General features: G+C 43.7%; 1 protein-coding gene across 1 annotated transcript in view; it reads right to left on the minus strand.

Annotated features, from left to right (window-relative positions):
* Positions 1 to 11,459, minus strand: part of PCSK2 (proprotein convertase subtilisin/kexin type 2) — a 258,198-nt gene extending 246,739 nt beyond the window's left edge. Inside the window, exon 1 of the mRNA XM_084776149.1 lies at positions 10,939 to 11,459. Within this exon, the coding sequence (XP_084632275.1) occupies positions 10,939 to 11,112 (174 nt within the window). The 5' untranslated portion in view covers positions 11,113 to 11,459. The remainder of the gene's footprint in view (positions 1 to 10,938) is intronic.
* Positions 11,460 to 12,815: the final 1,356 nt, after the last annotated feature.

The following is a 12,815-nucleotide window of genomic DNA, read 5'->3' on the forward strand; positions in this document are numbered from 1 at the left end:
GTCTCTGTCTACAATGATAGAAACATGAGGCAACTGTTCTTCATGGCAAATCAAGAATCAGACAATAGAAGCAGCTGCAAAAATGAGTTAAAACCCCCTAAGGCCTACTTGGTGGCCCACAACCACTAACCAGGTACCATGTCCCAAGGGTTCCTCAGCCTCCTAAAACAATGCCAACCATCTAGGGACCAAGTGCTCAAAGCACAAGTGTTTTGGGGACATCCCATATCCAAAGTATATTCAGAGCATAGCAACACCATTGCCACACCTTCCTCTGTGGCTACATTTGATCACACCTTCAACCAGAGACTATTGTATCCTGTGCAAAGATCTCCTCCACGTTACTACTGTTAACTTCCAAGCTGGGAACGCTAGGGAAACGGGAGGGCTCCAGTGGCTCGCTTGACGGTTATCAGTTGCTTAACAAATAGAACTTCACTGTCCGCTTCCCTCCTCTAATACTTTAATCTCAAATTGAGGACAACTTTTTTTTAATGCTTGTGCTGCACTCTTTGTTTTTCAATAGAACAGAAAACTTTAAGGAAAATGAGCAATTTGGGCTTGAAGAAGTCTGACAAAAGGATTTTTTTTGTAGAATTAGAAATGAATTTCAGGTAGAAGAAATGTAAGAAATACTATGCATCATGGATTTATGTAGAAAGTTAACATTTGTATGTGACACTGATACAAAGGGACATATCTAACAAACACTGATCAGTATAAGAGGTAAGGCAAGGGGATGCCCTAAGATCCTAATTTTCCCATTTTGCAAATCACTGAATCTATGCTCTTTACAATTTGAAATATGTAATTAAATAACTAAACATGTAATTAAGTAGGTATTTATATATTTTTCTTTCCCTAACATGTAATAACAAAATCATAAATCTTATATGCAATATTTTTCTTTTTAAAAATATTTTTAAAATTGTGTTTATTTTTTAACATATACATTTATGTTATTACACATGAGTAAAATAAACTACATACAGCAGGAAGAACCATGAGACAATCAGGAGTTATATAAATGTTACATTCATAGTGACTTGGCTGTTTGTATTTGGCAAACTTGAAGTAAACATATTTCCTATCTTGGTGGGTCTAAATTTCTGAATGGAGATCAATATCTATCACATCTCATCTCTATTAGCTTAAAACATCTATTTTGATCTAAAAACATCTAAACCCCTAACCTACTAAACTTAATTGAAAGACTAAACTACCTGGTCTTCAAACCCATCAGAGACTTGAGAAGGGATAAAACTTAAATACCTGAGTGAACCCGGAGTGCAGGTTAGCAGCTTCCAAAATGAAAAAATGACTGAGACAGTTTACTGTCTGAACAGCCACCCAACATTCTCTATAATGAAATAAGGTCTTCAAAAGCCTCAGAGATCTATAGAATATGGCATTTAAAGACGTTTTTATTATTCTAAAGATTCTTTGACAACAAGGCAAGTTGACCCCTGGCAACACCCAACCTGCCTCAAAGAAGAAGATGAAGAGCATCAGAGAACCTCTTTATGGAGTTGGCTTCAAATGCGGCAAAGAAGCCACTGGGCAAAATGTCCTCATTTCTGCCACAGACATAATTCTGCCTAAAAATGGGCAAATTTAGATGCAGGCAGACTCAATGGCCAAACTCTGCCAAGACAGGGTAAGCAAGTCCTCAATTGTTCCTGCCTCACAAATATGTCTGTCAGATATATTGGGCTAGAAGGGAATGCTTTTTCTTAAATTAATGGAAATTTATTAGAAAATATCCTTTACATGGCAAGTTTATTTGAAGCATAAATAGTTTTAGTTTTCTGTTGCTCTCCTGTTTTGTCGCAGTCTACAGTGTTTAAATCAGATGGTTGAAAACTTAAAGACTATGTATGATGTTACTCCATTTCTCTAAGTATTTCTCTCATTTCTCTGTTTTCCTACATATTCATACACAGATACCTGTACTGAGATGTCAGTGATGGTCATCTCTGAGTGACGATGCTTTTTACATGCTTCTCACAGTGCTCTTTTAACTTGGCACTTTAAAAGAAAATGAAATTATGAAAAGTAAGTGGATGTCTATGGAATTGAATGTTAAATGTAAAGTTATAAATGAAGAGTGGCCTGGATCTTGCCCTTTTCTTTCTGCCCTTGTCAACCTACCATCAATAACTTGTGAAGCCCTCAGGTTGTTTCCCTCTGTGTCGGAATCCGTGCCATTATTTCACTTGCAGGAGAAGGGTTTGTTTCACTTGCCTATGCTCACCATAAGATTTCATCCCATCACACTCCTCAAAACACTGTGGTCAAATTAGCCTTGGGGTAAAACCTTTAGAATGATCTACCAAATCGGTGTTACCATGTTTATATTAATTTCATCTGTTTATACACATCAGTATAGCAGCGTTAACTCAGTTGTGTTTTCTTGACTTCTCATCCATCTGTGGTCTGAAAACCAATGAACAGGATTTAAAACTGATACACCTCCACAAAGAAACTCAAATATAATCCATGTTTTTGACTGTCACAGTTGGTTAGATCACACATGAGAATGTGTATGCTCAGTAAAGGTTGGTTATTTATTTATTTATTTATTTACTTCAAATGATGGATATGAGTGCAAATGTGACATGAAAGAGGAGAGAGAGTTTAAGCTACAGGTGAATGTAGAAGTGCAGCAAGCACAGGTCTGGTCTCACTCACCGTCCTGCTGAACATGATCGACATCCAGTTAGGAAAAGAAGCATCATCCTCTCTTCTTCTGTATCTGATCGTACTTTAGTCACAGACTTTATTTATTTATTTTTTTGTGTGCAAATATTCCTTCCGCTTCACGGCTGTTGCTCTTTAAGTTGGGAATTACAGGGAAACAGACATATGCCCATGGCTCACTTGATGATTGTTAATTGCTTTCACTTCCTGGCTGAACTCTTTCTTACACAGAAAAGGATCCTACAGGGGTATTTTTTTTAATTCCAGCACATTCTTTTTGTGGTTATGGCCTAATAATCATCTTGTGGTTCAAGAGTTCTGTCATCAAAGAAGAACGTATTAAGCATCTGTTGTGAGTGGCATTATTGGCTGCAGTAGGTAGACAGAGCTTTGAAAGAGATTTATGTTTTTTCTAGAGAAAACTTTTTTTTTAAATTAGAGAGTTTACCAACAACATGAGATAAGGACGTAGGAGCTCTCAAAGGCTTTGGGAGATTATTTTTGTGGTAATTTGGTTTTGTTTGTTGTAATGTTAGTGACTGACTCTAACAACATAAAAAGGGATATTTATTGATAGCATATTAGTCTGGGTAATGCTTACTGCTCTAAAGATAACCCCCATATCTTGGTGTCCTATCATAAAAATCTATTTCTCACTCATGGAGAGTCTACTGGGTCAGCAATCAGAAATCTGGAATCCTTTCATTTTGTGACCATGCTACTGTCATGATTTGGCCTTCAAAGTTGCTCTTGCTCTTTTCAACATCACTCAGCCTCAGAAGAAAAAAAATAAAGAACCATTTGTTAGGGATTTTTTTAATGCATCAGGCATGGGACAAGGATACATTATTTCTGCTCTCATAAAATGGGTCAGAAATGTTACATGGTCGCAGTTGTCTACAGCACAGGCTGAGAAATGTGCATTTGCTCCAGTGCAAGGAAAAGGGAATTGAGTGTGATGATGATTAAGGCTTTAGCTGCTCCTACAAGTGTCCTTCTGGGATCCGGGTCTCCAGAACCCTGGGTGCCTACCTCATGGAAATGATTCTCCTCTCTAAGGCAGCTAGCCAGTTAAAATTACTAAGGAAGCTAGAATGACCAGCTGCAACCATTGCCATGGTCTATGATAAACCAACTTCATGGAGATCTTGTATCTGGGCCATTTTACGGACTCTACTACTAGTCCACAGATGGGTTGCTATTGGGCTGTGGTCTATTCCTTCTCTAATCTATTGCAAATACTGCCAAAGCCCAATACATGACTGCCTCCTTGTGTAAAAAGGTGCTAAAATGCCAATGTCTGATCACTGGCACCACCAATAAAAGATATCTAATTCTGTGCACCCAACACTGTGCTCAGATCCCACACACCGTACATTAGCTTTTTTTTGCAATCAAAATCTTTATTTTTAAAAATATTTGAGAATATTATAAATGTATACAATGAAATATGATCACTTATGCCTCTTAAAACTCTCTAAATGTTCCTCACATCCTCCCACCCTCCTGAATTTTTTTTTGTGTGTTTGTGATGACCCACTAAATCCACTTAGCACTGTATATATGTGTAAATGTCCATATGCCCATCCATTGGTGAGTAAGAAACCTACCAAAGGTTACATCTTCAGAAAAGAATGTTTCTCCCAACACCAGCAGCTGTCAATCCACTGCCAATAGCTCATTAGTAAAGAATAGAAGCCTTGAGATAATCAACCTCATCTATGACAAAAATGGGCTAGCTTGATTTTTTATAGGTCTTATACAAGTAACCACAATCATTGTGAGTTCATGACTTTGATAGCATTTTATAGTACTTCTTTTCTACCTCTTCTTCCAGGATGTTCCCTGAGCCTTGGGGATGGTGGGGATAAAATAGATGTCCCATGTTAGGTTGAGCTCCCGGTCTCTCATTCTCAGCATTCTGAGTAGTTATGAAAAATGTTGAATAAAAGAGAGCATCTAGCTGGGCAGTGGTGGTACACGCCTTTAATCCCAGCACTTGAGAGGCAGAGGCAGGCGGATTGCTGTGAGTTTGAGGCCAGCCTGGTCTACAAAGTTAATCCAGGACAGCCAAGGCTACACAGAGAAACCCTGTCTGGAAAAAAAGAGAGAACATCCAAATCATAACATGTTGCGAGGCATTTCACTTTAGCTTTTTGCTAGGTAAAGCTGTAGTGAAAACTGAAGCTTTACAGATATGACCATGCACCCATAAGAGCAGCTGAGAGCAAAGAGGTGTGAACTATTGAGGTGCTTGAGAATGAGAGCAAAGAGGTGTGAACTATCGAGGTGCTTGAGAGTGAGAGCAACGAGGTGTGAACTATCAAGGTGCTTGAGAGTGAGAGCAAAGAGGTGTGAACTCTCGAGGTGCTGGAGAGTGAGAGCAAAGAGGTGTGAACTATCAAGGTGCTTGAGAGTGAGAGCAACGAGATGTGAACTATCGAGGTGCTTGAGAGTGAGAGCAAAGAGGTGTGAACTCTCTGAGGTGCTGGAGAGTGAGAGCAAAGAGGTGTGAACTATCGAGGTGCTGGTGAGTGTAGGAAAACCGGAACTTTCAGGCATGCTGGTGGAAAGGGGAAATGTCATAATTTCATGGAGAAACCTTGTGGCTGCTTGTCTGTAATGGGCAGAATTCTGAGAGGTACCCCAAGACTTCTGTTTCCTACTGCTGATGTCCTTTATAATCTCCTTGTTTGAGCAAGGCAGTGTGGGGTGGGACTGTAAATGGATGAATTTCACTTCTGTGACTAGATTGTGAAAATTTGGGGGTAATAATCAAATGTTTGTATTCTACCAAATCAGTTGATTTTCAGGGAAAAAAATCAAAAGAGAAATTATCCTAGTAAACTTTACCTAATCAGGTTGACCTTAGAAAGGGGCAGAGCCTTTCCAGACAGATGGCATTTGAATGGTTACCCTATGTGAGCCTGTGGAGGGAGGCTTCCTGTGAATAGGTACAGACGGTCTCTAGGAGCTGAGCCTTGCTCTGAACAGCAGCCAATAAGGAAATGAAGCTTCCAGGTCTACAAGCAGGAGGAACAAATGGGTCTGAAAACCTGCATGTACCTGGAAGCTGTTTATTCGTGGATCATGCTTCTAGGTGAGGTCACAGCTGGCTGATGCTTTGATTTTTATCTTCTGAGGACTTCGGCAAAGCAGTCTACTAAACCTACCAGACCCAATACAGTTCTACAGGATGCATGTTGAAGTGACTTGTTATATGGTTGTCTAGTTTGCTTTCTGTTGCTGTGAGGAGCATAACCATCAGAAGTAACCTGGGGAAGGACATGGTTAATTTTACCTACAATTCCAAGTCACAGCCCTTCACTGAGGAAAGTTAAGGAAAGAACTCAGACAGAAACTGGGTGAAACTCACTGAGAAACATTGCTTACTGGCTCCTGTGCTCATGCTCAGCAAGCTTTCTTGTACAACTTTGTGTGTGTGTGTGCACGTGTGTGTGAACTTCCACCATGGGCTGGGCCCTCACACATCAATCAGTAATTAAGACAATTCCCCACAGACTTGGCCACAGGCCAGTCAGATCTCAGAAATTCCCTCATTTGAGACATCCTCTTTTCAAGTGACTCTTAGTTGGCAATAAAAACTCAAATGGACACACAGCAATAGAAAACCAGTGCTACTTCCTAATCCCAAATGTATGCATGACTGGTGGGATCCATTCTGGTAATTTCCAGAAGAAAGGCACATGCATGTCTACCCAAATATATGCACCATTGCCTATTTGTATGTCCTGGGAGCTTGTTCCAGAAAGCATGTGTCTTGGTGTTTACCCAAGCCCCATAGGCTTCATATCTCATATATAAAATTTTATACTATTTGCATGTAGTCAACACACATATTTTTGCAAGTACTAGAAATAATTTCTACTTATAACACCTAATGCAGTGCCAATGCTATGTAAATAGTAAACAAATTGTTTTGGGAAACATAACAAGGTAAGAAACATCTGTTTGGTACAGATGCACCTTTAGTTTTGTTTGTTTGTTTGTTTGTTTGTTTGTTTTTTTTACTCATCCCTGGTTGAGTCTGTAGATATGAAGCCACCTGGATATGGAGTGTCAGCTGGACTTTGGTACCTGCAAAGCAATGTTTATATTTGCCAATTCTCAGAAGTACTCAGGAAGTAATAGAGGCCTTAAGGCATCCGATAATAATTGTTTCTTGACTTCAGTACTCATGATACAGAGTATGTATTTTGTGAAAATATCAAATAATATATGCTTATATACTATATATTTCATATATCCATAAAGTATAATTATCTAAACTTTATTTTTATTATCTGCTAGCACAATTATTAGTGTATCGTCTTAGAACTGAAAAATGGTCTTACACATACAACAGTGGTCATGCAATGTTGTTACCTGTGTAAGCACCCCAGGGTTAGTCCTCCATGGGTAAAGACCCACACACACTACAATAAAACAAAAATGCCCACCAATATTTAAAATGTTATCTCCTTGAAAATTTTAACTTTTTCCTTATTTGCTTAGCATTTCCCCCACAATTAGCTGAAACTATTTGATATGGAATGCCATTAGTAATTTTTGTTTTCCAGGTCAGAAGAGTAAAAGAACCAGAGTTCTGAGAAGTGAGAGGGCATACTTGAAGTCAGTGTTGCCATCACCTAGTTCTTTGAACATAGCATCTCACATGGACATGGTTTTGGGTGAGGACAATGTTAAAATAAAACAGAAAAAACTAGACAAGTATTTTACTCTACTTACTGGAGGGAACATAAATATTTGCTAAAGGTCTCCTAGTGATGAGATCATTAAATCACGAACAAACCCTTTCCCAGAATTTCATGCCCAGCATGGCATGTGGCATCAGGAGTAGGTGAGGGCAGAATCTTTTAAGTTCTGATCTTCCGGAAAGGCGTACAGATGTGCACAGTTGTCAGTGACATATGTTCATATCTCAACAGCAGATGAATAGTAGTTACAGAAAAGGTGAAATGGAAGGAAATGTAGGGAAAATTTTTCACACTTCCCAAATGGCGTTTCCAAATCAACGTTCTTGACAGTCAAGGATGACTTCATGGAGGTAGCTACTAGTCAAGTGAACTTGGATTTATATTTGAATTATTTCCTTTGCCAACATTGGTCAGTTGCTTAATATCCTAGAGCTTTGAATTTCTTCTGAGAACTAAGGTGGCTGCTGATAATTCTACTCTTTCTGTGAGGGTAGGGTGGGATTTCCTATAACATAGAAGGCTCCCCTCATCTGCATTCTCTCCCTTTCCTAGCATGGATAACTAACTAATCAGACTCTTTCATACCTGACATTGAACAGGAGAAAGTTAGGAGGCTTCTAAGGCTTGGAGCAACCACAGAGAAGGATGCCTTGGGGTTTAAAATGCAAAATAAATGATAAAAATTGGGACAAGTACAGAGAGGTGCAATGCGATCAAGAGAAAACAGTGCCTGGGAAACAGAGTAATAAAACAGGCTAGTAAGTTCTGTAAGGGCAAGCACAGCAGTGTGCTGGGTATGGCGAGAAAACCAGGAATACAGAGGATGCCGGCCCTGAACACTTAACTTCCCAATGGAAAAACAAACCAGCCCCCACTTTCACTGATTTACACGAGTGACCTAGGATGGGGAGGAGGGCTGTCTTGTGGACATTTGGGAGAAGGAAAGCTCTTTATGGCTGTAGTATCAGGCAACATTTAGGCCCAGGTCTTGAGGGATCAACAGCACAAGCATCCTAAGGAGGAAGAGAGGGCTCATTGGAAGTAGGCATTGCACCAGGAAGCTTCTTCAGGCAGAAGATTAGCCCTTGAGTATGCATCAGGGCAAAGGTCTCTGGATTTGGTTAGGAGGTACCATCTGAGAGGATAAGGAAAGTTAATGAAAGAGACAGCAAAGCAAAAGTCTGTCCTTTACAGATGGGAATTTCAGTTTTATATTGTAATGCAAAATCAGTGGCTTCCTTTCCAAGAAGAATAGGGAGAAACAGTCAATCCCCAAGTGCATGTGTCCTTTGTTCAAAGTCTATCCAAACTGTTGATAAGAAATAAGATTATCTCTACACTGCCTAGCTTCCGTTTGACCAATCACAACTGTTAAATCACATTGAGCCACTCGTTCTCATTAGGAAAAAAAAAACCTATATTGGAAAATTGATGAGGTAAGCCATCATCAGCCTTACCTATTCCTATCTTTGATAAAAAATTTTAGCATCAGATCCTAAGGATGTGATTTCAAAGGGGAAGAAAAGGAGATGGAAAACCATTGCAGCATGGTCTGTCTGCCTTCCCTGTAAGAAAGGGCTGGCACGGAAGGCACCCCCAGGTAGGGGTTGCATGGGTCCTGGAGAATTAAAGATCTCGCTGTCTCATCCCTTCCTAGAATAACCCAGGCCCACAATCTCTGTCAACACAGAGCAAGAAGAGTGTTGACACAGAACAACGGGAGCACAAGATTAAGTAAATGTGCATGAGAGCAGGCTCAAGAAAGAGCTCAGAGTTAAGGGCGCATACAGTTCCCAGGATCCACATGGAACAGTCCATAGCCTTCTGTAATTCCAGTTCCATGGGGATGCCATGCCTCTGGCTTCTGCCAGCCTACACACACACACGCATGCACGCACGCACGCACGCACGCACGCACGCACCTGAAAACGAAATACATCTTTTTTTTTTTTTACAAAAAGGAAAGTATGCAAGGACTCTGACACATGAAAGTTCTTACTGTGAGAGATCAGCTAATTATAATCACTCATATCCAATGGCGTTAGGAGGCTGCGCCTTGCCATTTGGGGTGTGTGGAATGCCCTCTTGTACCAGGATTGCCTTTTGGAAGCAGCCTTCGTGGGCCCTAGCCAGGGAAACCTGCTCTACCCACACTTCTCCTGAGGAGCAACTAGTTCTCTGTGTGTAAGACCCGCCCGCGCGCCACCCGCAGACCTGTGCCTCTTCCAGGACCTCTGTGAAACTCGCTGTTAAACCCAGCTGAGGTAGAAAACGCGCCGCTGCGCTGGTAACTGGAGGCTAGAGAGCCCTGCGCTCCTGAAGGAGTTCTGGTGGCTGGGAACCAGCTAGAGGCATAGGAAGTTCTGACAGAGGAGGCTAGCCCTTCCAGGGAGAGAGCCCACTGATCGCTCAAGCCTTTTTCCTTGTGGTATCAGGAGGTAAGGGACAGCCCATGGGTACCAAGCTGCATCCTTTGACCCTCACTCTGGCTTTTCCCCGCATCCTTACTCTCCCCTAGCGATGCCAGGTCCCCTGAGGACACACTCGGACACAGATATTTCGCAGGGAGAATAAGCAGGTCACACATGTCCCCTACCAAGTCCATTCTTCTCCATTGCCCCTAGGACGCGTACCCTAACTTCTCTAAAGGTGGCCAGAAGCACCCCAAACCCGAAACCCAAACAGTTTAACTCGGACAACTTCTTGGAATGGGGATCCCGGTGCTCTCCTGGGAAAACCACGCTAGCTGCCCACATAGCAGGAGAGGACAACTAGACTTCTCCGTGGGGAATCCCCCCTCAGAATTCATCTCTTTTGGCGGCATGGTGTCCTATAGCAGCGAATTAAGAACTCTCCAAACAGGAGTGCTCTTTGGGAGTGGGAGGTCGTGGGCGGAGGGGCGGGGGCTGTTGTAGAGCGCAGAAGTTCCGCACGCATTTTGGACAGAGAACCCCTTCCACGTTTCCAAGTCAGAAAGCTGCTCTTGTCTGCTGGGAAAACAAACAAACAAAAAGCAGGGACTGAAGTCTCTGGGAGGGAAGTCCTCTAGGCGTGAGTCGGAAAACTGGGGTGAATTGCGACGCTCAGTCTTTAAGACATGTCTGTGGGAAACTATTTTTCCTCTGGGGCGTGGGGGCGGGGAGGCTTCCCAGGCAAAGCAGCCAACGTCAAGCTCAGCTGCTCTGGACTCTATCCCTATGTCCCCAGGCAGCCTGGAGAACTTGGTACCTCGGACAGCAGCCCGGGCGCACAGCATCCTTTGCAAGGTGCGGTCCTATTTTTCCCCCTCACCAAGTCAAGCACCAACAAATTATTTCGCTGACCTTTCTAATACAGATGAAGGACATTTTAATTACATAACCCATGAAAGATCACCGGAGGCAATGTCGTGTTTGAGAGCTGATGGCAGAATAGCTGCATAGCATAAAAAAAGATAGAAAACTTGTAAATCTGCAACGAGAATGCGCAAGGCTGTCCCTCTTCTGGAAACAACATGTGAAATGTATGGGCGAAATCTTACCTTTCGGACTCCAAAGCCATGTTCTGCTGCAACTTGGCGAGCCTCTTCCTCTCCGTCTTTATGCAACTCCACAAGAAAATGATTCGTGAAGACGGGTCTCTCGGCAGACGCAAAAACCATGACACAGAAGAGGAGCCCGGCCGCCTTCCACCGGGATCCACAACCGCTCTCCATCCTTGTTTGGGAGTGAAAAGTGGGGCTGCGAGGCGCGCAGGGTGGTAGAGCAGGGGACGAGGAGGGAAGATGCAAATAAAAATTAGGTATGTAGTTTTTGTTTCTGTTTTTCTTTTTAAAAACCTTTGTATGGCAAAAGAGGCAGAAGAAAAGCTCAGCAAACAGCTAATCTGTGCGCTGTCCACCAGCAGCTGGCTGCCAGGGAAGCCCTGGAGTCGTGCAACCCCGGTGCCTGGCAGGGGTGCGAATGTGCGGAGCTGTGTGTACCCGAGAGAAAGAGCTAGTGTGTGTCTGTGCTTGATGCTAAATCTGCATTTTCAGCTCCTCCTCGGCTCCAATTCCACAGGGCTGGAGGCAAGCGCCAGCCCGGGTGACGCGCGCCTGCCAGCGGCCAATGGAAGCCAGAGGAGCGACGGGCCCCGCCCCGGGCCGCCCCGAGTCCGCCCCCGCCCGCCCCCGCCCGCCCTGGCCCAGCTGGCTGCCTGGGTCCCCGGGGGTGCTGCCAGCCCGCGCCCCCGCCAGCCCAGAGCAGCTTTGCGCCGCTGGGCCGCTGTGCGCCCAGGAAAATCCCCCCCGCTGCCACCGGCGGCCGGCGCCCGGTGATGTCATTGTTTGTGGAAATCTGCACAGCTCCAGGAAGGGAATTACGGTGCGTGCGGCTTCAGAGGCCCCGAGGGGGAGAGGGGGCCACCCTGGCCGCTCCCTGTTGCTCTTCCTTGCTGGTCTTCAGCTGCCAAATAACTCTTTTTTTTCCCTCTACTCTCTTCCCTTCTCCCCTCTTCCCCCTTCTCACTTCTTTCTCCCCTCTTACTCCCCGGCCCCCACCTCTGTATCCCATTCTTCCAATAACAAAGCAAATTTGATCCTTCCCGCCCCCTCCACTTTGGGCAAATCCCAGGCTGGGAAGAGCATCCTTCCAGAGGTGACTCAAGGAGGCGCGAAGGAGCTTTCTGCATTCTTTCCCCCTAATGCTGGAAGCAGGCCAGACACTCAACATCTGGCATTTTATCGGGTGTCCGGGCTGCCCTCCCCATCACCCGCGATAGGTTTTAGGAGAGACTCCTCTGGAGTCCGAGCAGCACTTGCATCCCATGACCACCAAGGGAGGGAGACTTGATGCTTATGCTAGGAGGTAGATTCTCAGACCCTGGGCTTGTGGCTGCATCAGGACCAAGAACCTGAAAGTTTAAGTAGGTGTAGTCACCATCCCAGATGCAGGGTCAGGATTCCTACTAAGCGTCTTTGCCTGCATAGTTGAAGCTGAGTAGGCAGAGGGACAGCTATGTTGTCCAGGTCCAGCTAACAGCTGAGGTCTAACTTCCCCTACTTGCTCTAGTGTGAGGAAGTAGACCCTTTTTAAGGAAAAGAGGACAACCACTCTAAGTGACTTCAAAATTTAGTTATTATGGGGTATATTTACACTGTTTACCATTTAGCACCAAATTCTGTCATAAATAGAATAATCAGGAAGATGCTTTTCTTTGGGAAAGTGGAGAAAAACGGGAGAGGAGGGAAGAAGGAGTGAAAGGAGGAAGGGAGGGAGGGAGAGAGAGAGAGAGAGAGAGAGAGAGAGAGAGAGAGAGAGGGAGGGATGGATATTGACAAGGCATACCGCACCAAACCACATTCACTCCACTCTCCCAGATTTTTAGCACAAAATCACAGTCTAGACAAGAGATACAGGATTGGTGGACAGGAACACA

The sequence above is a fragment of the Acomys minous genome, assembly GCF_964271855.1.
Source record: "Acomys minous genome assembly, chromosome: 3".
In the NCBI taxonomy this organism is placed as follows: domain Eukaryota; kingdom Metazoa; phylum Chordata; class Mammalia; order Rodentia; family Muridae; genus Acomys; species Acomys minous.